Here is a 27,200-nt window from a genome sequence, read left to right as displayed (position 1 = left end):
TACTAGTGTGATAAAAAAACATAAAAACCTTAAATAATTCCGATAGAAACCTGTACAAATATGAGCTCATTTCTAATGGGTTATCATCCACATGCTTCCCATCATGTACAAAGTTCCATGGGCATGAACAATGGTCTGGATCCTAAGTTTCCACCCGTTGCCGATGATTATCATCAGTATAACAGCCACTATTCGATGACTGCCTCGACGGGCCACATGGTGCCAGGTGGGGGTACTGGTGCCGGTGGAATGCCCTCACATCCTCATGCCACCCATCCCGCGGATATGGTCAGTGATTATATGGCTGCGGCAGCTCATCATCATTCCGCCACCAGTCATCATCACCCGCACGCCCATTCTCATACGAATAGTGCATTGTCGGGTCACCATCAAACGTCCAGTTATACCAATTATGCCTCAACTACACCCACCCATCATCATCACCATGCCCACCATCAGAATCTCGGTTATTATAATCATCATGCCGCTGCGGCGGCAGCAGCAGCCGCTGTCCATCATACACCGGATTATTTATCGGCCGGTTCAGCGTTACACAATGATCCGTCGGTAACCTCACTTGGTACAAACAATACTTATGCTCCAGCTTTAACATCCCCTAATAGTAGTGGCAATCCTATTGCCACCAATGGATATTATGGTGGTTATTACGGTACAAATGGCAGTGTGGGTAGCACGCACTCTCAGGGTCATTCACCACACTCCCAAATGATGGATATGCCACTGCAGTGTTCCTCCACAGAACCACCAACGAACACTGCATTGGGATTGCAAGAGTTAGGTAAGATTAACGATAATCGAATGAATTTGATTCTATCGAAGTCAAACCGTTCATAACTTGTCAGGGTTTAAGCCTTTAGGTGAAACGTATAAGTTAGTTATCCTTAAAATGTAGTCAGAAATCGGCAAATCGCACTTTGTCATTTTTATGGTCGAAAATCGGCAAATATGACCATAGAATTTCTATAGAAGCTTGTTACAGAATTCTATTCCGATAGAATGTGAAATTATTTTTCCTATTTTTCTTCTTACAAAATGAAAACTACAACTTTTTTGGAATGAAACCACCTGAAATTTTCAAAAAGGAATCGAAATTTGTTTAAAGTTATTGATTTTTAAGTTTTATTCAATTTATTTACAATGAAATAATTCCACTTGCGATTGGAATGGAATTCTGTGACAGACCCCATAGATGGTTAATTGAAGGAGGACTTTAAAATTGGTTTGGAGAGATTTATTTTATTATATTTTTTTTAATAGTTTTTTTAATAGATTAAAAATAATTTTTTTACATATGAACTTCGAATTAAGTTTTTTTAGTGACGTGCCATACAAAGTGCAGAAAATGATATAGATAATTCTCTTTTAATCACAAGTTTCAAGATAAAAATCAATATAATAAACTTTTATATAAACATAGAATCTTGTGGGTCTCCGGTAAGCTCAGTCCAAAGTTCGTGGATTCGTTTCTTGGCAGAGTCACAGTAAAGGAGTGCATAACAAGCCCGAGAGTGGACTAGGTGAACTTTATATGGTCGGCCATTTTTTACTTTTTTTTTATTTAAATATTAAAAATTGTTCTTAACCTCAATATTTTAAAAATGAATTACCATTCAAATAGTAATTACTTTTGCAAATTATGGTTTTAAATATTGTATCAACATTTATATTCGAGTTACTCATAAATGTTTTCTTTTAATGTTAAAGTATAAATATATAAATATAAATCTTTTTTCAAGCAATTCTTTCTAATTCTCAAATCAAATCAAGAATTCTAAGGAATATAGAAGAATATCTACTTTGAAACCTCTGCACTACATAGTAAGAAATTTGGCATTTTTAGAACGACAATAATCAAGTCTGAGAGATAATGAGCTCCAATTTTAGTAGCAGTTAGCGCATAATTGACCAAACATACCACATAAAAATTTAACAAGATTAAGCTGCTGTCACTCTCATCTTTTACAATTTTATATATATTTAATAAAAATTTTATTTTTGTTTACACATATCGAATTGCTATCGATTTTCAACATTTATATATTTTTAGAAAGATGATTTTGTATATATAACGAATTACTTGGATTTAATATGGCTTTAAACTAGTCCAATGTATCGAACGCGACATTCGAACACACTTAAAGTGATAAAAAGGTCAAAATAAAACCAATTTTTTGGCAATAACCGTTACTTGCATGGGACCTAAGTGAAATAACATTATGCGACAATAATAAATACCTGGAAAGTGATACTATTTTTGTGAAAGGTGGACCCGAGTAGAACAAAAATCTGTTTTTGAAATTTGCCAAACACCTCCAAAATCTTGACATACGGGTAAAAAACGGGTTTTCTTACCTTTGAGCACTTATGCATAATTCAGTAACATAGTTGAATCTCAACCGATTTTAAGTTTCTCAACGGATTAAATTTCGCAGAAGCTAAGGCCTTTTTAATGACATATATGAGGTTTAGATAACCTGTAGAATTATGTGTGCATTTCATCGGTAAACATATTTTTACAAAGTATTTATATAGCAACCGTACTATTTATTAATTAGAAAACTATGTCTGTTCATATTTAAAACTCAACTCAACTCTTTTTAAAATCCATTTGCAATGAACGACGTTATTGATCTTTTTCTTAATACAAAATTGTTCAACAACTGATTTTCGGAAAGATGCATGGGAATAGGGTTAAATATGGGCCGATCCTCATGAAATTTGGTGGAACGATTAATGTTTATATGAAGTTATTTATGCTGAATTTCATAGTGATAATAATATAATTAAGAGAATTATAGAATTAAAGTCATGGAAGGGTTTGCAAATTTTGTTAAATTTTCTTGAAAAGTACGAAGGTTTTTTGTTCAGTCTTGGTAGACCTTCTCATGGAAATGCCCATACATATATAATTTTTTTAATGTAGCTATGATTACTTATTAACTTAAAAATTTGTTTTTTGTTTATTAAATGTGTTATACTTTGATAAATGTGATCAAAACCAAAATTAATTTATTACCCTAATGTGTGTTTACATAACATATTTATATAAATATAAAATTTTTTTTAAAATATTTCTGAAGATCGTAGCCAATATTTATATATGAGTAAAAATACATATCGTCACATATCGCAAACGGCCCTAACTAACCAAAAATTCAAAATCAAATATGTATGCATGTTTCTATACAAAATAATTACTATTTTTATACCCTCCATCAAAAAAAATTGGGGGTATATTGTTTTTGTCATTCTGTTTATAACACATCGAAACATTGATCATAGACCCAAAAGTATATATATTCTGGGTCCTTATTAAATTCTAAAACGATCTAGCTATGTTCGTCCGTCTGTCTGTTGAAAACACTATAGAGTCCGAACGAAAAGAGCTAAGGAGCTGAAATTTTGCATAAATATCAATCAATGCAGTTTGTTTGGAATTGAAAATGGGCCAAGTCGGTCCATGTTTTCACAAAGTCCCCATAGAAGTGCCCCCCCGAAAACTGTGTAAACAGTAATAGCTGTCTTAAAAACGTCAGTATGCTAATGAAGTTCCACACAAACAAGTTTTATATGAACCAAAATCTCTCTCCCAAATTTTATGGAGATCGGACCATGGGTTCCTATCCGAAAATTACTTTAAAGCTTATAACTTGCTTCAAAATTCCAGTTAATCAACGAAAATCGACGAAAACAAGTTTTAAAGGAACCAAAATCAATCTGCCAAATTTTATGATGATCGGTTCATAATAGGCCCTACCCCCGATATAAGGTCCCCTCAGAAAATGACTATAACGCTCACAACTTGCTGCAAAATGATAGTAAAGCAATGAACGCACCAAGTTTTCTGGAAACTAAAATCTCTCTGCTAAATTTTAGGGAGATCGGTCCATAACTGAACCTACCCCATATAAGATTCCTTATAGAAAATTACTATATATATATAATTTAGTTCAAAATTCCAGTATATCAACGAAATTGACATAAACATGTTTTATAGAAACTAAAATCTCTCTCAATAATGATTTAATTGTGGTAGCATAATTCACTTAAATTTTAAGACACACGATTTGATGGTGGGTATATAAGATTCGGCACAGCCGAATATAGCACTCTTACTTGTTTATTTTTGTCGTTCTAAAAGTGAAAAAATGTCTCATTTTTAGAACGACATAACGAAAGAGCAAGATAGAAATGCTGACAAGGCAAATTAAAATTTTCAGTTTTGGCCACAGGTTACTTGAAACCTTTAAAATCGATTTTGAACTGTTATCTATTTTCAGAAGCATAAATTTGCCCAAAAAATTAAGACTATTACATAAATCATTGATATATAAATTTAATTTTTATTGAATTCTTTAACAAACTCTTCGGGAAAATTTTATATTTGAATTTATTGAATTTTTGAACATGATCCATTGGAAGGATATGATCATCATGATTTCAGAAACGGTGGCTCAGAAATTAATTTCATCGACCAAAAGACAAATGTTTTGTTTACACTGAATTCTATAATTCTATATAATGCCATAGCAAACGCATTAAAACCAAGGTAGCTAAGGTTCTAGTAGAACCTGTTCTAGAATTGATAAAGTAGAAACCTGATCTCAAAATTATAGGTAACATTATTTTTTTTTTTCTAAAAAACGATTCTAGTAGAAAATTTAATTTATATGGAAGGTACCATGCCCCTATTGCTAGTCCGGTTATTTTTCCCCAAATTGTTCACATTTTCAGTGTTTCTCGTGCAAAATTTGAGGATTCTAGCTACAATGGTGTAACCGTTATTTTATATTATTTAATTTTCATGGGAGGGCAAATACTAACATGGATGATAAAATTGTTTGTGCAAAATTTGAGCATTCTAGCTCCGATAGTTTCCCCGAAATACGAATTTTTGTATTTAATTCATATGGAAAGTACCACTCACCTATTTCTAGTCCGCCCACATTTGTCTTAAATATTCAATTCAAAGTGACTCCGACAATATTTGAGCACTCTAAATTATATATTTTTAAGATATAAGAATTATGGTATTAAATATATATTTGGGAACTGTAGCTGTTATAATTTTCCAAATTTACGTCATTTGATATTGGCTAGTGATATAGGAGTGAGATGTGCCACACCCACTATATCTAGTTCGCCTATTTTATTCCCCAGTTTTCATATATGTGTCAAAGTTATTCGTGCAAAATTTGAGATCTCTAATCGCATTAGTTTCCGAGACATACTACTTTTAATAGTGGGCGTGGCAACTCGCCACTTCAAACAAACATACATTCATATGTACATACAAACAAACACACATTATTTTTATACCCACCATCAAAAAAGATGGGGGGGGGATGGTATATATATATATATAGGGGTAGATTTTGTCATTCCGTTTGTAACACATCGAAATATTGGTCATGGACCCACAAAAGTATATATATTCTGTGTCCTCATTAAATTCTAAGACGATCTAGACATGTCTGTCCGTCTGTCCGTCCGTCTGTCTGTCTGTTGAAAGCACGATAGAGTCCGAATGGAAAGAGCTAGAGGGTTGAAATTTCACATAAATATTTCTTACAGGTAAGGTTTGTTTGGTATTGAAAATGGACAATATCGGTCAACGTTTTCTGATAGCCCCCATACAAGTGGCCCCTCGAAAAGCAGCTTTAACAGCCATAACTTGTTTAAAAATACGAATATAGCGATAAAATTCGACATAAGTAAGTTTCTTATGATCCAAAATCACTATGCAAAATTTTATGAGGATCGGTTCATAACTGACCCTACCCCCCATATAAGGTCCCCTTCAGAAAATGACTTTAACGCTCATTACTGGCTTAAAAATACTAGTATATAGATGAAATTCGACATAAGTAAGTTTCATACGAGTCAAAATCTATCTAAAAAATTTTAGGAGGATCGGTCCATGATTGACCCTACCCCCCATATAAATGACTGCAACGCTCATTAATGGCTTAAAAATACGAGTGTAGCGACGAAATTCGACACAAATAAATTTAATACGAACCAAATTCTGTCTACCAAATTTTATGAGGATCGACCCATAATTGGCCCTACCCCCTTATGTAAGGTCCCCTTCAGAAAATTACTTTAACGCTTATAACTGGTCTAAAAAATACGAGTATATAGATGAAATTCGACATAAGTAAGTTTCATTCGAGTCAAACGAGGTTTGATGATGGGTATATAAGATTCGGCTTAGCCGAATATAACACTCTTACTTGTTTTATATATAGAAGATAAATAGATTAGAGTAACAAGCTTTGAAATCACATTTATTTGGCCTGAGAGTGATGGAAAAAAGTGTTGTACTATTTAGTGTAGATGTTCAAGGCACAAAATTACCCATCAGAGTTCATATAGAAAAAAAACTGTCGACTACTGTGGAATCTAAATTTCGTAAATGTCTAACACAAAATTGGGAAATAACTTTTGAAATTGGTAAATTTTACAACTCAGAATAATTTTGAAGATTTTTTTGCTTTCCACATAAAGTAAAGTGGAAAGTGAGTTTGCTTAATAGTAGTAGTTAATTGCTGATATTGGGAACATAAAAAAATAAACAATGTTTAGCATTAGGGAATTTAACTCTTTATTGGCAAAGCACAAGTTTTATTGTATTCACGTTTTAAATAATTAAAATTAAATATAGCTTTTTACAATTTCATCTATTTAATTCCAAATTAGCTAAAATTTTGTTTTCTTAATTTCAGGTTTAAAATTAGAAAAACGTATAGAAGAAGCCGTACCTGCGGGGCAACAATTACAAGAACTGGGCATGAGACTGCGATGTGATGATGAAGGCTCCGAAAATGTAAGATCAAAGAGCAAAATTAGTTATAAAAAATGGGAACTAAATTAAATAATGTGTTTATTTGTAGGATGATATGTTGGAAGAAGATCGTCTAATGTTAGACCGATCGCCCGACGAAATGGGATCAAATGGTTTAGATGATGATCTTCTAGATTCGGATACCGATGATGATTTGATGGCGGAAACAACAGATGGCGAAAGGATTATATATCCCTGGATGAAGAAAATACATGTAGCTGGTGTTGGTAAGTTATAGGTGCATTTCTATAAATTATTTATTTTTAGTTACATATTTGTTAAGGGAACACACTTACTAAAGGGAAATAAACTAAATTAAGTGACAAAAATAGTTTTTCGTCGAAAAAAAAAACACTACAATTTTATTTTTATTCAGAAAAAATCATTAATCAAATTGAAGAAATTATAAAAAGAAGGAACTTAAAAAAAATATAAATGAACATGTGCTAAAAGTGTTTCAAATAATCATCAGTAAATGAGTGTATAAATATTTCGTCGTATGTACTTAAAACAAACAAAAAATAAATCATACAAAATTATAATCATGTCATATATGTCTCTATTAATGAAAACACAACTCAATCACTTCAATAAATTTGAAGTATGTAGTTCATTAAAGAAAAAATCTAAAAAAAAAACTTAATTATGACAGCCTTTAACACCTAGCAGTGTACAATTCCCAAAAGTACACAAATATAATTGAACACTTTTCTTCATTCTTTGAAATGTGTTTCCACTACTAATTGTTGGTAGCAATCAATGTTTGACAAACCGTGTAATGGAAACAAAACATACGACATTGACAAATATCGACCACCTCCAGACATTTGATACGAATGCCTAAACAGAAGAAAGTATTTAAATATTAGATCTTTCATGTTTAGGGAGCAAGAAAAAAATATATTTTAAAATTCTCAAAGAAAATAGCATGATGATTAACCGCCGCATTGTTTAATAATAAATATCGAAAAAATATCTTTATCATCAACAGCATTCAAATCCTCATCTTCGTTATTTGAGGCGATAATCAAGTTTCTTGCACTCACTTGACTTTCTAGACCGACCGAACGACTGATTGAGTGAGTATCTTCTTGTGTGTTTGGTTGTATGACATTTGGTATGAGGAATGTGTTGCAAGTAAGAAGCATGTTGTTGTATTTTATGTGCGCGCCCATGATAAATGTCACAACATTAACATCAAATGACATGGCTGATCCGTCACTCGACGGTCGGCTTCATCAATGTTTTGTTTGTTAAACTTGAAATTTAGATGATTTTGTTAGGTGTGCGGACGAGGAGAGTTAAGGAATAAATAAATACCTAGCTTATTAATTTTAAATGCTCATTATCATCAGCTTCATAATTACTTTAAATTGATGTTGAATTTACATTGACAACATTTCATATAAAATGTTGTATGCTTTTACGCTGTAGAGTGAGTACAGCGTAAACCATTCCTTGGCCCTAAAAATAATCATTTCTATGGATGTTGTAATGAAATACTTATGCTTTCGGATAGTAATTTCTTAAGGTGGAAGTACACAGCACGCGTTATAGGATTCTGTCAAAAAAAAGTTGAAATAGTGTATTTTCATTTAACAAGTTACACATTGTAAGTAGTTTGTAACGCGTCTGCCGCGAAAAGTTCAGCAACTTTAAAATTTTGACGCGTCGGCAGCTGATCAGGGTTGTATTTTGTTTTGTGTGGAAACTGAAATGAAATAAATTTCTCCAATAGTGTAAGAAAAATATTAAAAAATATATAAAAACTTAAAATTTTTATTTTTAAAACAGTAAAAGTCTTATAAAATATTAAAAGAAAGATCAAAATGGCGCGTGGTGTGTAACTTGCCACATATAAAGCGCGAAAAGTTTTAAAAGCGTGAAACGCGTTGCCGCCTCCACACGTGTTGTGTACTTCCAACTTTAAGGTCCATTCCTTCTTTTTCGATATAAAATCATATATAGATAATTTGAATTTATAAATTTTTTTATAACAAGCTTGTAAGCTTTATTTACCACATTTTAGAAGGAATAGGTTAGGTTTCACAGGTAGCCGTTTTCGGCTTTACTTGGGTCCATGTTGATCCCTTTGTAAAAACACCTGTAAGAAAAAAAAAAAAGAAAAGAGAAGGAGAGATAGGGAAGAGTAGAAGAACAGAGACAGTAGCAAAGAGAAGGAGAGGATGAGAAATAAGAAAACCAGGGCAGCTGCCGTGGACTAATAATGTGAGTAATAGGATTCACACCCATTTTGACAAGTTAATGAACTCTAGAAGACGTTCTAATTGAATATTTCACAATTCGGATAGATCATTAAAATAGGTCGATCCAATCGTCCGAAAACGGGCCTCCGTCAAAGCAGGACAATCGCAGAAAAGATGAGTAATAGTCTCTTCTTCATCCTCGTTTTGACAACTCCTACAGTAATCGTTGAACGGGAGACCAATGGGTCTAGCATGGTTACCAAATTTAGGAATACCTCTCTAAACATTTTTAAAAATATTTTTCTTATAATCAGCTCTAAATATAACATATAGTACTGAGATTAAGATTTTCAATCGATGGTAGGGAACTGAGTCCCCTTTTAAAGAAAATATTTTTTATTTTTCTCGTATTCAGTACATTAATACTCATCAATTGAGAGATATTCCTATACGAGATTCTTAAAAAGATTTCAATTATATTTCTCGAGCTATTATAAATTACTTACATATTACGTATGTATTTGGGCAATATAATTACGCAAATGGTTGCCCATAAAAATATTTTGGGAAATCACCTATGTTTTGTATTTTTTATCAACATCTTAAGGGTTTACATAAATGTCATTTATGTATATTTAAAACATAATTAATAATTAAATTTTTTGTCTACCGTTTCTAAAAGATCATATTACTAGTGTGATCATGTTATGTCAAACTTTACCTAAAAACAGTGGCCCTCCACTACATGTATATGGCACACTACTGTTTTCATTTATTTATAGAAAAGCAGCATGACACTTGTTCATAAAACGATGCATATTTCCAAACTAAATACATACATACTTGTCGTTGTAGTACAAGTTAGTATGTAGTAGTTTCTTAATGATAGACAAGTAAATAAATTGGACACCTAAATACTTTTGTAGAGTTAAATATAAATTCCGAAAAAAGGCAAACATTTAATAGTTATATGCCCAGTGGGAATTAAAGAATTTACATAAAAAGCGTCACAAAACAGTCTCCTTTAACTAAATGTTGTTGTCGTGTTTGTTGGTTGGTAACAAAATACATATTCCCATAATAAAATATTTATTTCTGTTACAACTACAAATCAATCAAAAATTTACATAAATCTATAATAAACTAAAACATTTAGTTAAAACATTGAAAAGTGACTAAAAATAATTTGTTGGACTTTTAAATTATTAAAACGACTGAACAGAGTACGAGTAATTTAAAACCAATTAATCAAATGTTTATTTATTTTTTCATTCCATTACGTTTGATTTGCTTTTCGACTGGACTTTGAATAAAACTTCACAGTAAGCAGCCACTTGTATAAGAGGAGTAAGTTAGAGTAAACAGTCATAAACAAATGCTATACATAGTAGCAGTGGTAGTAAATTTACTAGGTTATTTTAGTTTGGTTTATGTGCGTCTGCTTGTTTGTTTTTTGGTTTATTTGCCGGGTGTCGATGTTCTTTAGTAAGTTAAATGTCTTTGTACAAGACCACATTTATGTCTGTCTGTTTTTCAGTCCGTTCGTCTATCTGTCTTTCTTTCTTTCTAGTTAGTGTATGGTATCCATGATTTACAATAATTTAATGGGTTTTCATGCAAATGCACTCGTCACTTACTAAATTTATGAAAAATAAAGTTTTCATTTACTTCAACCATGGACTAATAAATGTTGTTGCTGTTGTTGGTTATTGGTATGTTATGACAACATATTTGAAATGACCACACAATGATCATTCATTCACTCCTCTAAAATATTTGATTACTATAATTATTATTTAACTATTTATGTTATAAATATGATGTTAATGTTAGTGTTCATGTTATTGTTCATGGGTTGAACTCTATAGGCAGTGTGTCATTGAATAATTGCATGTTAAGCAGACGTGAACTAAATATGTAATTTATTTGTTCATCAAAAAATGCCCTAAAACCAATTGTTTGCATATTGTCTTACTCTTTTAAAGTAAAGGTAGATGAAACTTTTTTATAGTTTAGTGGATCTTTTAACGATTTTTGTGATTAGTTTAACCCAAGCCTATTTTATCATTTAACGAAAAATTTGTGTTACAAAGTAATGCTTAGTTAGTAAAGCATAAATGCTTTGATGTTACATAAATTACAATTTAAACTACAAAAATTAACGTTCAAAGAACTTAATAAAACTATTTCTGTGCAATACAGTTGTCATTTCAAAGTTAGTTGATCTGTTATATCAAGAAGTTAAACCTATAATATTTTGTCAATTTGGTTCATATGGCCTTATTTACATCTGAAATTTACTATATGCATACAATTTTTTTTTTTTTGTTTGAAAATTTTAAATAAAATGTGTTGCTTCATTAAATAGCTTACAAACATTGTCAATATATAATTTTATATATCCTATATACATAATGTAAATATAATTTTACTATAATTATATTATTACTTTTAAATATAAATACGCATTTAATCATGGTTTGTTTAAATATTTTGTGTTTTATTAGTTCGACACAATTAGCTTTACAACAATTATGTACATATGTATGTACGTTGATACATTTGGTTACGACCCTGCAGTTCAGGGGCGGTCATTCAGAACTAGAGATATTACTTATTATTTAGGTTTAACGCCTTATGCAGTTATGTACATATTTACGGAACTACACAGTGAGAAACAGAAATATACACGCCTGGTACCAAAAGTTTATAAGAGTTTATAATTTTTCAATAACATGCATTGTCAAAGTATATATGTCCATATTGCAACAATTCGTTGTCGAAATCTAAATTTTATACACATACGTTGTCTAAATGTTAACAAACGTGGTAAGCTCACAATTGGCAACGGATTGTTTGTCAATAGTGAGCTTGCCACGTTTGTTAACATCGTACGTATGCATGTACTTTGACAACGGATGTTATTGAAAAATTATAAACAGTTTGGTGTCAATTTGGTACCAGGCGTTTATATTTCTTTTTCCTTCTGTGTATACATACTTCAATAATTAAATTTTCGAGACTATGCTAAATGAAATCTTGAAAATATTTCGATCAATTTAAATCATTCTTGAAACATTGAGATCTATGATTACATTGTGGAATTATAAATTGCTATAGCATTTAATTGTAATTGTGTTTTAATATTTAACTTTAATTGCAATTGATTGTAATTTAATAAGTCAATATAAATACATATTAGAAATTGTAATTGCGTTTTTATGGATTGAATAAGAGATAAAATATAAGAAGGGAAATTGCAAAATATTTTTTTATATATTGCCAATTTGGATAACTCTTGTTCTTTCATAAGTTACCTAATGTTATATAAAAATAGTATGAACGTTATTTAAGAATACTATACTAATATTTTGATACATAATTTCAATTGATCACAACCAAACATTACAACAGAAGCTTACTTAAAAAAAAAAAAAAAAAAAAAAAAAAAAAAAACATGTTTAATATCCAAACGATAAAAACACATTCTCAATTTTTTCACCTTTTTCTAACATGAATACAAATAAACATTAGTTAGATTTACCATCATGTGAAGTTATAAAATGTATAAAACAATAAATTTAAACACAAGAAGTCTTGTATGTGTTGCATTATCACAAGAGATTTACGTCAAGTTGCAACATTTTGATACCAAGGATTTGAACATATCAAAATCATGATGAAGATGCTGCACATAATAATGCATTTTGAAGATGATTTTTCGAAAAGAAAAAACGACTAAAAATTTTGAAGGAATACATATGTATACAAATTATAAAATTAAAGCAAAACAAACTTGAATATTTCTATTTAATAATAATCACAGTTTAATAATAAACTCATACATTTATTTATTATTAAATAAAATTAAATATTTCAACTCGCAACTGTAGCCTTGTAAATCGTACAAAATTCAATGGCATGTCCCCCTAGTGGGTTTTAGAGTAACAAAGGCAAGGCCCACAACAAAAACGAAAAGTTCAGTTCAATATTTGATGACTTGCAATAATTTTTATCAATTGCTAAGACTAAAAAATTAACAACACCGACATCAGCAGCAGCAGTATTTAACAACAATATGAGCAATAAACAACAGCATCATACTGATGCAGCAAAAAAATAAAAATAAAAGTATTGATTATTCTTTAAATTTGTATGGGTAAATGAATAATAAATACACATGTAGCGTATCTACTTATATGTATTTGTACATTTCATACATTGTCTACGTGCATGTTGTTTGTAGACAACAAAGAAACAGATACAACAACCGAAAAAAAAATCTGCAACACACAACTGTCGACAATGACTTGTTGAAAATTAAGAAGTTTGCAGTTTATGACAGATGAGCCATGTTTCAGACCCAAAACTTATTCTACGCGATAAAAATATACATTAATGTTTTTGAAATGTAAGGGTTTGGAAAAAAGAACTACAAAAAAAAACTCAAAAAGTGATATCATGTCAGTACCTTTAATAGTTGCTTTCGCTGTTTTTAAAATTGAGACTTTTTTTGAGTTTATATTCAATGATAACATGCATTTTGAAGATAATTAAACTAGAAAAGTTTTGAATGACAAAGGAGGCTTATACAAAGATACTTGTTTCTGAGATCTTGATGGGGCTTCTACTGTAATTGCTATTCGTGTTAATTTCATTGGAATTTTCATAAAACAGGTACCCATGTTTCCTTGATGAAAGACCCTCATCTTGGTGTATTGCGATCCCGCGGTAAAGAGGTGCTACCAGTACCTCTAGTTTGCCGGGACTATAAACTGGTGGTTTCACTTCACTCCTCGGCTAGTCTTTGGTATGATTTGCCATGGGGTCTAACCAGAGAACCACATAATCTGGTACTACGGGTGGCCAGTTGCCCGCTGGACTTGTTCTGGCTGGTCAGTTGGTTGAGGTTCCTTCGGGATCCACATAGTGAGAGGGAAGAGTGAGTTGCGGTTAAAAGACTGATGCACAGTGAAGTCTATATTTCGGGATAAGTTCGCTGCTGTTGCCGAATGACAACAGATACCCCACAGAGGAGTGACTGTGGGACTAAGCGTTGGAAATGAGTTGGTGTTAATTGTATATGATACAGGATGAATGTAGGGGTATACGGACCTTGCCAACCCGTATACCTAGAATAAGTGTGTCGTATGTTGTTCTCTTATGAGTGTGTCGGATAAATGAGAAGTGTGCTGGGTTGAATGATGATATCTTATACAAGTGATACCATTGAATTTTCCTTCCTTGTCCAGTAAACTCTGTTCATACCAGAATTGCCACAGTGTATCACTGTGAGTAATAACAAAGCCTCGGCATATTTGATGGATTTGTACTTCGGTCTAGCGGTTACGTCTCTAGGTGCTGTTGCCGACTCAACAAAGGCCATCTCATCTGCGTGGTTGTAAACAGAAGTGATGTTTTGCATCTTGGAAGTTAAGCAACGGGGCAGCAATGGTCAGAGATTAGATAGCTCGAGCACTCGAGCAAAGTCCACCTATACTTGACCGGAAATTCCATATACGTAAATTGCCACCGGCGCGTAAGAAGCACAATGGGGCAAAATGGGCCTTCAAGGCAGGTGTTCACGTAAAGCACTTCGACATTCAGCCCAGGTACCTTGAAAGTTAATTCTCTATTACCGGAATGGTGGTCACAGTTATGTGAATAAAATTGGACTGTCTATGGATGGTCCTTAAATGTACCCTATGAAACAAATACACTAGTGAGACGGACATTTTTTACGAAGTTTTATCTTTGTGTAACATATCATACAGACTTTTTAAACTATGTGATTGTGGATCCTTAATACTCTGAAAACTCAAATATGTATGTAGATCAGATTTTAACGATAGACAGCGAATTATAAAAAATGTTTATTATGGTTAATCAATACATACAATTAACCCTTTTAAGATACTGAAAAAAAATTATCCATATAGAAGGCAAAAGTGTGTTGGCGTTTAAACAAACATATAATTTCAACAACATACAGCTTTAATTGATTAATTCATTAGTTGACTGCTTTTTTCTCATCTTCAACTTTCTACATTTAAAAACTGCTCATACATACATCCATATACGTATGTATTATAAAACTGGCAGCTGAATGTTTTCCTTGTTCATCTACGAAAAGGATTTCCCTTAAGCCTCCGCTTCGAAATTTAACCAAAACACATACATATGGATATAAATTCCAATGTAATTAGCACCTTAACAATTCTTCTTTTTATAACCATCATCAAAAAATATGAGACTATATTGATATTGTTATTCCGTTTGTAACACATTGAAATATTAGTTTTAGACTCACTAATTATCTGGGTTCTTATTAAAGTTAAAAACCATCTAGGTTTGACCATCCATCCGGGAGGAGAAGTGATCAGTAGTAATAATTGTCGAAAATATTGATACATGAATCCCTGAGTCCAAATATAGCCGTCTTCTAAAATTAACTTTAAACATATTTTGACTGTGGGTATATAAGATTCGTCATAGCCGAATAGAACTCTCTTAATTGTTGGTTTTGAGTTAGTGCTAATCTGTGGTTTGTGTTTTAGAATAAAACAAAAATTAAAATGTACGAATTTTTTTTTAACATTTTTTGCTTTCTTGCTGTTATTTTTATTTAGTTATTCAGCAGATTTATTGGTTATTGATGCTAATTAAATTTAAAAATGTTTGCCATTTTTCTGTGCTGTGACGTTTGTCTGTATTGTAGAGGGATTTCCAACTGCGAACATGAGCAAATGAAAGAAACAACAATGAAATGAAAAGTTAAAGATTTAAGAAAATAAAAAAATATTTTTTTTTATAACTACAACTATAAAAAGAATAGTAAATAATTAATGTCTTTATTGTAGCTACATATTTTATTATCATTTTATAGTCAATGTTGTTGAATCGCAAGTTGTTTTTTTTTTTGTATCTTTTGTTGCTGCTGTTTAAGTTCATCAATTGAATACAAGCAAAATTCAAGGTCGTTCTTACTAAATATATATATTTTTCATTCATCTTTTCTCTCAGTGTATATTTCTAGGTTTTTTTTTTGTATTTGAATAAGTACACTGCGCATATAAGACTATAGACATTCACAAACGTGAGTTTCATATTTCTATTATTTAAGTTTCATGTTTCTATTTATTTTTTAAGCGTTCTTTAAATGTTATTGTTGTTCACTTAGTTCTATTTCAATTTTGTATGAACAAAAGTAAAAAAAAACAAGCAAAATTTTGCATTTAAAGAATTATTTAAGTATTTTTACTTATTAGGTGTATTGTAGTATCTTAGCCCAAAGTTTATTTAACTCCATTGTTGTCGCTATAATGTACTTTTGTGTTGGCGGTTTTCATTTGGAACAATATGAAATTTAAACTAAGAAATAAAACAAAAACCCACACCTAAAAGTTAAAAAACTAAATAGTTTTTAGGGTTAACATTTTATTTGTCAATTTCCTTCAAACCTGTGATATTTTATTTTGCCCCCTAAATACTTACAATACAAATTCCAAACTTTGCGTACGTTGCGATCGTTAAGCTGGAGGTTTACGCCACGCGTTCTACGCTTCTTTGCATTGTACGAGTCTGTCAAAAAAGTAGAATCAATGTAGTTGTGTGCTGCAAATTACAATCACAAAGGCTTCACAGCATTTCGACAAAGAGGCAATGCATCCGAAAAATACACTGATTTCCACTAACGTCTAATTCGTCTTTCGTCACGGATGTACTCTTTATAAAAGAGGGTCAAGATAATCGTCACTTTAGTGTCCCCTTTATAAGCGATAGAGTGGAAACTTAAAAAATAAACTTAAGCTTTTTGTCTGTCTCTTCGTAATCTCTGGGGTGACGACTGTATTGTTCGAAGAACAAGCACATGTTAAAATAGCTAGTCACCAGGACTGTCGGTGGCTAGGGGCAACCCTAAAAAGGTAATCCGACCGAACTGCTGGGTTACGATGCCTTGATGCGTAGAATGCTTAAAGTAGGTCCACTTTTGTTTTGATAAATATGACTGCGTTTTACCAAAGATTATTAATATGGTTCTAAAGGAAATTTATATATAAAAGAATTTAAATTGGAAATAGGGAACAAATCAGAACGAACATTAACCAAACATTATTTTATTGATTTTAACAATAATATTGATCCCATTGGACTAGAGTAGCAATGTTATACTAAATTAAATGATATTTTTATTGTAATATGTACATTGAAATATCGATCCTTATACGATTCTAAAAGAAGAGATAGATAGGAGAAATTCTTTCCAAAAATCTCTCTTTTGATAAGGTTTGAAAATGGACAATATAAGTCCATGATATACATATGTATATTAATAAGCTGTTGAAATTTAACATAGACTGAGTTGTTCATAGATGTTTTATTTTTATAAACTCACAATTTCTTAAAGACATTTATGTTTTAAATATCTATAGATTTATGTTCCCATTATCTGGCCATAAGTCGAATCTCTATCTATCCATCTTTCAACGAATGATATGTTGACGACAATGAGCTCATATTTATTTTTGAAATTTTTAAAATAAAATACATATAGAAAATAATTAAAAGCAAAATGCAAAGTCATTTGACAAGCTGCTAATGCAGCTCCCGCTGTTGCTGAAATCTTGTCGACTGTTGCCTAATTTTTTGTTTTATTTTTCCTGCAAAAATTAAAAAAAATACATATTTATAAAATTTTTACGCTCAGAAAAATGTGTCAGTTATATATTTTAACTTCAAAGTTAGAATGAAAAAGAAAGTAATTCACCGAAGAAAGTGGTAAAAATAGAATGGCTTATGGACAACTAGAAAATTTTGAATGAATTATTCTATGTAAAGCATAGAAAAATTTAGATTCAGATATGTATATGTGTTTGGATGACTAAATATAAAAAACATGATCTTTTTCAAAAAATTATTTAATTAATATATTTGCTTTTTTAAATAAAACTTTTCTAATCAGCTTATAATTTACTGTTTTTCGAGTGTTTGATTCCATAAACTGCATTTTTTTATAATTAATGAGAAAATAAATAAAAATAAATAGTTAAACAAATGTCATATATTATTTAATAAATTTGTCCGCTTTATTAATAGAGATTAAAAATCACTTGCTAAACTGAAAAAAATATACATATAAATAGTTATTTATACATTTAAATAAATGTTTTTCACTTAAATAGAAATCATTTAAATAAACATCCCAAGAAAAAGTAATTAATCATATTTCAATTACATACGAGTATTTTGGCCCACTATGAATGAACTCATAATCCATCCAACCGACAGACTAACTATTCATGATAACGAGTATAAATTCACTTCAATTGTAATTGGTGTGTGAGTGTACAAAGGTGTACGAGTGGTGAGCATGTGCATTATCTGATCGTGATTTAAACTATTTTAAAGCCCGGAAGTTGATTGCCAAGACGTCTAAAGTATTTACATGCTTTGAAAACTATTGTTGTTGAAAATCTTTGAATTGATCGTATGTATGTCTGTCTGTCTACTTTTATGCTTTGCTGACTGTCTAACCAGATCAATCAATGAATGGATCATGTTTGCTGAAGGATTAAAAAGATATTGAAGACAATAAAACAATCATAAAAAAAGTAAATTTTATAAAGACGGTATAGTTTGTGTTGTTTTGTGATCTCTTCTCCCTCTATGCTTCATATAAATTTGAAACTTAAATGAAATTTGAAATAAAAGAATATAAAAATTGAAACGAAATGATAAAAAGTAACGACTGACATAATTTCTGTGAAATGACATTACACTGCAAACTTGATCAATACCCGTGCCGTGCCACCGGACAGACTCTAAACAAGACTACAACAACGTTTACATATTTCAATGAAATGTAAAATGTGTGTGTACGAAACATACTGAACTGAAATACAGAAAAAATGTGTGTCTGCAAATGGCGAAAACTGTTTAGTCATATACAAGTAATAAATCATGGAAAGAAATATGTACAAGTCGAAAAATTTGTGGGTATGACGACAGCAGCGACATGCGGTGGCGGTATTTAAAAAACGAACTTAAATGAACGCATAATTGTTGTAAATATGAAAAATAAAAAAAAATAAAATTAACTTTTAATACTACATTATGAATAAAAAAATGACAACTACTAGAACCACTTTACTACACTCTCAATAAACTGTGAATTCTGCATATCAACATTTTGACACTCTACAGTAATGTAGCTGATGCTTGTCACGCATTAAAATCTGCTACACTTATCTACCGTAAACCAATTTACGAATTACTCAAAGACGAATTCTTTGAGTTCATCATTTCACAACTCAAGCCCCCATACAAGTGTTGTACGAAACTGAATATTAGAGGACATGTATGCATATATGTATGTAAATTTGAATTATTTAAAATTTAGTGTGTTTCGGACCATATTTGGACGATCATAAAAATATACAGTAATTCCTTTTGATACTGAATACCCAACAAATATGCTGACTCCTATATACATTAGGGTATAACTTTTATACGATTTTAGGATATTTCAAATCGGACTTATCTATTCCACATAGAGCATAAAAATATACGTCGAAAAAGTATACATATTACTTTTTCCCGAGCGCTAAAAAAGTTCTGCGCGGCAAATGCTTTGAAGTTTTCCATATTTACTCTAAACAAAAATTAAAATTTTTTAATACAAAACTGCAAATTTTTTATATAAACTAGTGTCATTGTTTTACCACGACATCTATACGGAGAAAACTCATGGATAGGGGCTGCGGTTTAAACCCTTTCAAAGTTAACTCCCAAAAATATATATTATTAGCTATACCCAGTGTGCTTTGCTATCCTAAAATCAATGTATATAAAAAAACACTTTACGATTTTGAAGATTCTAACTATAATAGTTTTCCAGATATAAATTTTTTACATTTTGGGGATGCCACGCAAATTATATATATTATATTTATATTTAATTCATATGGAAGGTTCCAATTTGTTAGTCTGCCAATTTATTAGCCAATTGTTCACATTGATGTCGAAGGATTTTTGCTCTAATTGTTTCCCAGACATACGATTTTTTCTACTTATTTCATATGGGAGGTTCCAAATCCAAAACTACATATTGATTTTGATTTATTATTCAGTCGGTTTTATATTGATGTAATGCATCATATGGTCGGCTTGGCCGATTCAAAATGTTTATTTAATTTGTTTTTTTTATTTCAAAACACTTACTCACTCAAATGTGTATGATATAAAATTATAATTGGAATTTTATGAATGTTAATAAAAATTAAGCAAAAAAAACTACACGCATAAATTTTAAACAGAAATTTAAATGTTACATTCAATAAAATAGAGCAAACTAATTTGAAACAACTCATCATTTTGGCAACAGAATATCAAGGTTTTCAGCCTTTTTCCAATAAGTAATACTAACTGAGGGTTTTTATTAAAGCACTACATTTAACCAAATTAAAAGAATACACTCCTTCACAACTCTGTACAAATTGAATTCACACTTTTTTATTATGAGAGTTAGTGGCTTATTTTCATTCTTTTATGATCAGGCAAAATTATGATACTTTATTGTATATACATAGTAGTTTCGTTTTCATTTTAAATTGGCCATTTCATCGCATAGACACTAAAAAAGAGAGAATGAAAAAAAATATATCATTACAATTGGCCTTATTTTGCTTCCCTTTATTCTTGTATATTTTTTATAATATTTTTTTTTTTAACTTTTTTGGAATAAAAATTTCATCCATCCTTTATTACATGTAATCAATGACAAAGCAGTTTATGTTCAAGTTACTTTTTTTCTCTTCTTTATGACATGACTTTTCAAATGTGGCAGTTGTTGTAGTTAAACCACATTCAGACTAGCTATCGGGCTGCCTGCCTGCCAGCCAGCCTTTCATCCGTCCAGCCATTTGTATGAAAAATAAAAGACTTCATCATCAAGACATCCGTCAACAAGAATTTCGTAATATCCATATACATTTCTTCAAAATGTTGTTTTTCTTGCTGTTGTTGTGTGAAACTGTTAAAAGCTGAAATGATACACAATTATTGTTATGAAAATTATTAAAATTTCTTTTAACAATACCAGAAAAAGAAAGAATAAATAAATTATACTAAAAAGGCCATCATGAACATGAAAAAATTTTGGATATTAAAGTTGTATGAATCGACCTTATAAATATCTTAGTATTTACTCAAAATGAGATTTTATATATTGAAAAGTGTGTAATAAACCATATATAATCCATTGATAACTTTATGAATATAAATGTTTAGCAATGGTAATTAAAATAATAGCATAATTATAATCGTTTAATAATAGCATCAATATTGATGTTAATACCAACCTCTTGGCATATTTGTTTGCTTAGACTCTATAGATAATAAACGGCTGGACCGGGTTTCCTGAAATTTTCGCAGCCTCTTCCTGTATCTCAGGCACAATTTTGACATTCATGCAAACATTTGTCGATATAATTTGCAGACTAGCATTAGGGGGCGTATCACTGTCCCTATAAGTTAAATACAAAAACTGGTATATCTTGGAAATTATTAGAGCTAATATACCCTTTTATACCCTTCTCCGTAGTGAAGTGCTAAACATTGTTTTCGTTTTCAATGGTTAACAAGCGACAACAACGTACACATATACAATCAAGCATAATCTCTGCGTTTTTATTATTATTTTACTTCTGCATGCTAAATATTCTCTTTTTTATGAAATTTTCAGAGGTTGTCTCGGATTTTTGCCTATATCTTCGTTATTTATTGACGGATTTTGCTAATGTTAAATAGGAAACTTCTCGAAAACATGTCTGACAGAATTATTGAAGATCGGGATCCCGAAGATATATGGGGTCTTCAGAAAACTGATTTCAACAGACATACAGACGGATATGGCTTAATTTAAGGATCCAGAATATACATACATATATACTTTATGGGGTCGAAAAATTATATTGAGGAAATTACAAACGGAATGACAAACTTATATATACCCTTCTCACGAAGGTTAAGGGTGTAATTAGAAAGAGACAAAGCTAGTTACCGTTACCGAAAACTACTATTACATCTAAAAAAAACATTTCAACTTTAATACCGTTACTGCTGAAACTGCATTAACGAAACAAGCCTAAATACCGTTACCTTATCATCGCATGTATATCGCATCATCGCACGATGATGTATTTATCTTATTAAGTTCCTTTTAAAACTTTTCGCCATCAAACAGATTTCTCTGTAACAAAAACTAAATCAAACCAATGACAACTGATGAAGCTGTCACTAATAAAACAATAATTCAAACTGAATACAGTTTTGAATTGTTGCAAATAAAAAAACCCAACAAAGTAACCTTGAACAACTTTTTCGGCAACACAAGACTTTATACATTTGAATGATGGTCGATGATATTAGTGGAGGGGGATAAGCCCGAAGGCTTTATTTTGATAAAGACTGTCAAAAGTTCCACAAGATTAATTTAAATGGAAGTTCAAATTGTAGACATGAGCAAACAATAAATAAATAGTGAATTTCTATTTTAATTCAAAATTCTGTAGACCAACAGCAGGTGTGAGAATTATGTGAAAATGTATTAATTTTAAATGAACTTCAACTTTGTAAATTTACAGCAAGAAAATAACTGCAAAGAAACTAACAAGAAGGGGTTGTTTTTACGCTCTATAAGAAACGACTGCGGCGTAAAAAAGAGGTTTAAGGTGCTGCCTTCCTGTATACTTTTTTAGATATACCAATACGGCTAGTTTATCTGTTACACAAATGTTACTTACTGCACAACGAGTATTTACAATTTCGTCATATCTTTGAAGTTGATTAATTATCCTGACGCGAAAAACGTCAAATTGGAAATGTGAACTAATATGTATACTACCAACAACATTCTTAGCCGTTTAAGACGCCAACAATGCGTCGTTGCTTTTGAATTTATTCGCCCTTTTGTTTTTAAGAGAATTAAGAAAATACACTCGCATATCCATTTGGTTAACAAAAACATTGGTCAATAACACTTCCTCAAGAGGCCTTTAAGGCTTAAATTAAGGAAAAAGTTCATAACAGTTTTGTTTGAAAATTTTTGGATTACAACAATTACGCACAGCTGTGTATTGTTGTTAGTTAAAATATTTTTAAAATATTTTGTGCAATTTTTTTTGACAAATGTTATGCGATTGATCTTAAACCCCACTGGGGTGTTTCTGGGGGCAACTAAATATTTAGAAAAACTAATTTTTAACGTTTTTGACATTGTAATTAATTGTGAACGTTATATTTGGGCAAAACTTAAAGTTAAGAATGACAAGGAATTATTTATAAACAGTATTTAATGAATTTGTTTTAAAAGGTATTGGAATTATGATTACACTGTGCAACAAATTTTGGGTCATCGATTTTTTTCTGAAAAACCAACGGGGAATGAAATAAAATTAAAAACTCACATTTTTGCTTTTTCGGTACACTCATTGTCTATTTTCATTTCCCGTTGGTCTCATTCGGAAAATGTTTTTTTGTTGCACAGTGTTATAAGAATATTTCAAATATTTACCAGTTAAGTAGTATATTAAATTTTGTTCGAAGAGATGTATATTGAGATATATGTATGCACGTATATTGAAGAAAGAAGCTAATTTTAAAAATACAACCCAAATAGATTCAAATTTATATTAGTTTTATAACAACTATAAATGTATTTATTTACACATATGTTTAGTTTTATTTCCTTATTTGAAATTTTACAGTGATTTAGTTATTAATGTATTTGTCTGTTTCTATTTTTTTCTAATTTTCAGCAAATGGTTCATATCAGCCAGGCATGGAACCAAAAAGACAACGTACCGCCTACACACGTCATCAAATATTGGAATTGGAAAAAGAATTTCATTATAATCGTTATTTAACCCGCAGACGACGTATTGAAATTGCCCACACATTAGTGTTGTCGGAGAGACAAATTAAAATTTGGTTCCAAAATCGACGTATGAAATGGAAGAAAGATAATAAATTACCAAATACAAAGAATGTACGCAAAAAGACCGACGCAAATGGTAATCCAATAACACCAGTGGCCAAAAAACCCAAAAGAGTCAGTGCTAAAAAGCAAGCGCAACAGCAACAACAACAACAACAGCAGCAACAACAACAATCACAGCAGCCTGTGATAAATGAGGTAAATATTGTGAATATTTTGGGTAAAAATCTCCTGAAATTAATATAATTTATTATTTTTGTCGACATTTTAAAAGGTGTAAATATTGAAAATTCTTAATATAAAAGATATAATTCCGAATTTTTGAGGGTCTGTAGTGAAAAGTTTTTGAGTGTCCTAATTTCTAGAATTTCTGGATATTAACATGAAAATTTGATGATTACATGTACTGTACTTTATGTGAATTTATTGTGCAAAATTATTTTATTTACTTTGTAATATTTAAGATCTCTCTGTCAAATTTCATGAGGATAGGTCCATATTAAAACCAACTCTCCATATAATGTCGCCTCATGAAATGACTTAAACGCTCATAAATAGCTTAGCGATAAACAAGTTTTATGGTAGCCAAAATCTTTCTGTAAAATTTTATGAAGATATGTCCATAGTAGACCTTTATAAGATCCCATGACTTACGAAAAAGCAATTTAATTCATTATTTTATCACGGTAATTTCATTAGAAGCAAAAACTTTTGTACTTACCTCAATCGCTTACAAGTTCATATTTATATAACAGATTATTAATAAGCCCTTATTAAACTATTTCTATGTAATCAGGATAATGTTTATTACTTAGTAATAATTTAAAAGTATGTTATAATTGAAAGTCATTACCATTGTTGCCAATTTGACGTTTTTCCCGTCAAATCTGCCGTATTTGAAAAATGCGTTTTAGTGGTTAGCGGGAAAGCATTTGGAGATTTTAAACGTTACAAATGTCTATAGTCTAATCTAAATTCCAATGTGCAGTATAGTGTATATTCTAGTCTATAGTCTAGTCTATAGTCTAGTCTATAGTCTAGTCTATAGTCTAGTCTATAGTCTAGTCTATAGTCTAGTCTATAGTCTAGTCTATAGTCTAGTCTATAGTCTAGTCTATAGTCTAGTCTATAGTCTAGTCTATAGTCTAGTCTATAGTCTAGTCTATTGTCTAGTCTATAGTCTAGTCTATAGTCTAGTCTATAGTCTAGTCTAAGTCTAGTCTATAGTCTAGTCTATAGTCTAGTCTATAGTCTAGTCTATTGTCTAGTCTATAGTCTAGTCTATAGTCTACTATATAGTCTAGTCTATAGTCCAGTCTATAGTCTAGTCTATAGTCTAATCTATAGTCTAATCTATAGTCTAATCTATAGTCTAATCTATTATCTAATCTATAGTCTAATCTATAGTCTAGTCTATAGTCTAGTCTATAGTCTAGTCTATAGTCTAGTCTATAGTCTAGTCTAGTAGTCTATAGTCTAGTCTATAGTCTAGTCTATAGTCTAGTCTATAGTCTAGTCTATAGTCTAGTCTATAGTCTAGTCTATAGTCTAGTCTATAGTCTAGTCTATAGTCTAGTCTATAGTCTAGTCTATAGTCTAGTCTATAGTCTAGTCTATAGTCTAGTCTATAGTCTAGCTATAGTCTGGACTACTTTCAATAGTCGACATTCAATAAGGGGATTCATGAAATACGTGGGCAAACTTGCACTTTTGTATTATTTAGAACAGAAAATTTATTTTAAAATGATTAGTTCAAATAGGCGATCAAATGTATCAGTGTTGCGCAAGTAACATCCCATAAATTTGTGACAAATTCAATGTAAAATCCAAAATGCACACATTGCACAATTTGCGAGAGGCTTTTGAATGTTTACATATTTTTTGATAAACATCCAGTTTAAATTTGACGTTTTCTAGTGGCTTTTGCAAAAACTTAAATCTGAGGTTTTTTTGACATGGTTTAACGGGAAATTATGGAAAAATATTTTCAACACTGGTCATTACCAAGTATTTGCTGAGTATTTATAATCTAAGTCATTTAGATCTATGATATCTTTAGTATCCGATCATAACTTATGGAAGTACAGACTATAAAAACTTATTAATTTCATGCAATTTTTCAAGCTTTTGTCTGCTTTTATATTATTTATATTATATATTTCTATAATAAATTAAATCAATTTGCTCATTGAATTTTTCATTTTCATTACAGTGTATGCGCTCAGATAGTTTAGAAAGTATGGGTGATGTGAGTTCATCATTAAATAATCCACCATATATACCAGCAGCGGGTGATGCTGCAAGTTTAATGAACCCACAACAAATGCCCTGTAGTACGTACAATAATGGATCTCAATCAACGGCAGCACAAAATTCCCATGTTAATGTTAATACCAGCAGCGGCAACACCAACAGTAATAACAACAGCATGAATGGTAACAATCCAAATAGTAACAATAACAACAACAATAATAGTCTACATCTCAACAACAACAACAATAATAGCAATAATACAAATCAAATGCAATCAAATCTACATTCACAGCAACATCAGCATCAACAAGGGCATGTGCAACATACACAAGATCTAATGGCAAATTTGCAACAACATATAAAACAAGATTATGATCTGACCACACTTTAGAATTAAATAAGTTTTAATTGATTTCATTTTCATTGAATTTATAATTTAGTAAAATCAAATCAGTTTGTCCTCAATTATGTTTTTGTAAATGATTTTAAGTACCTAAATCTGTTTGTAAATTTTTTAACAAAAAAATTAAAGAAATATATTAAATTATCTGTTTTTATAAATATTAGTACACTGAGAAAAATTATAACGATTGTAAATAACTATTGAAACAAGTAAATTTTAAGTTTATATTTAGATTTCTAGTACCATACCCCAAGAAATGCAAAATCAATAACAACAATCATCCAAATCATATTTAATTTTGTGCAGTACTTTAGTGCAGAATGAAAAACTGTCTCAATTAAAACTAATACTTAATTAATTAAAAATTTTAAAATTAATAAACTTTATAGTCAACTTGTTCTAATAATGACAATCGAAACATTTTTTATCAGTGTATTCATAAAAGGTTTGTCTCTATTGTGTCAATATGTTAAA

The 27,200-nt window shown here is 30.7% G+C and overlaps 1 protein-coding gene across 1 annotated transcript; it reads left to right on the top strand.

Moving 5' to 3' along the window:
* Positions 1-27,200, top strand: LOC119616224 (homeotic protein deformed). Its single transcript, XM_037972552.1, has 5 exons — positions 1-799; positions 6,750-6,850; positions 6,918-7,095; positions 23,892-24,268; positions 26,283-27,200. Exons 1-5 carry the CDS (start codon positions 61-63, stop codon positions 26,712-26,714), a joined length of 1,827 nt encoding a protein of 608 aa, XP_037828480.1. The 5' UTR covers positions 1-60; the 3' UTR covers positions 26,715-27,200.

Source organism: Lucilia sericata, unplaced genomic scaffold (assembly GCF_015586225.1).
Source record: "Lucilia sericata isolate MDLA Ls3-8-SP2 unplaced genomic scaffold, ASM1558622v1 Contig000062F_arrow, whole genome shotgun sequence".
Lineage (NCBI taxonomy): Eukaryota > Metazoa > Arthropoda > Insecta > Diptera > Calliphoridae > Lucilia > Lucilia sericata.
The sequence above is the reverse complement of the archived record's forward strand: the minus strand, read 5'-3'. Positions and strand labels throughout refer to the sequence as shown.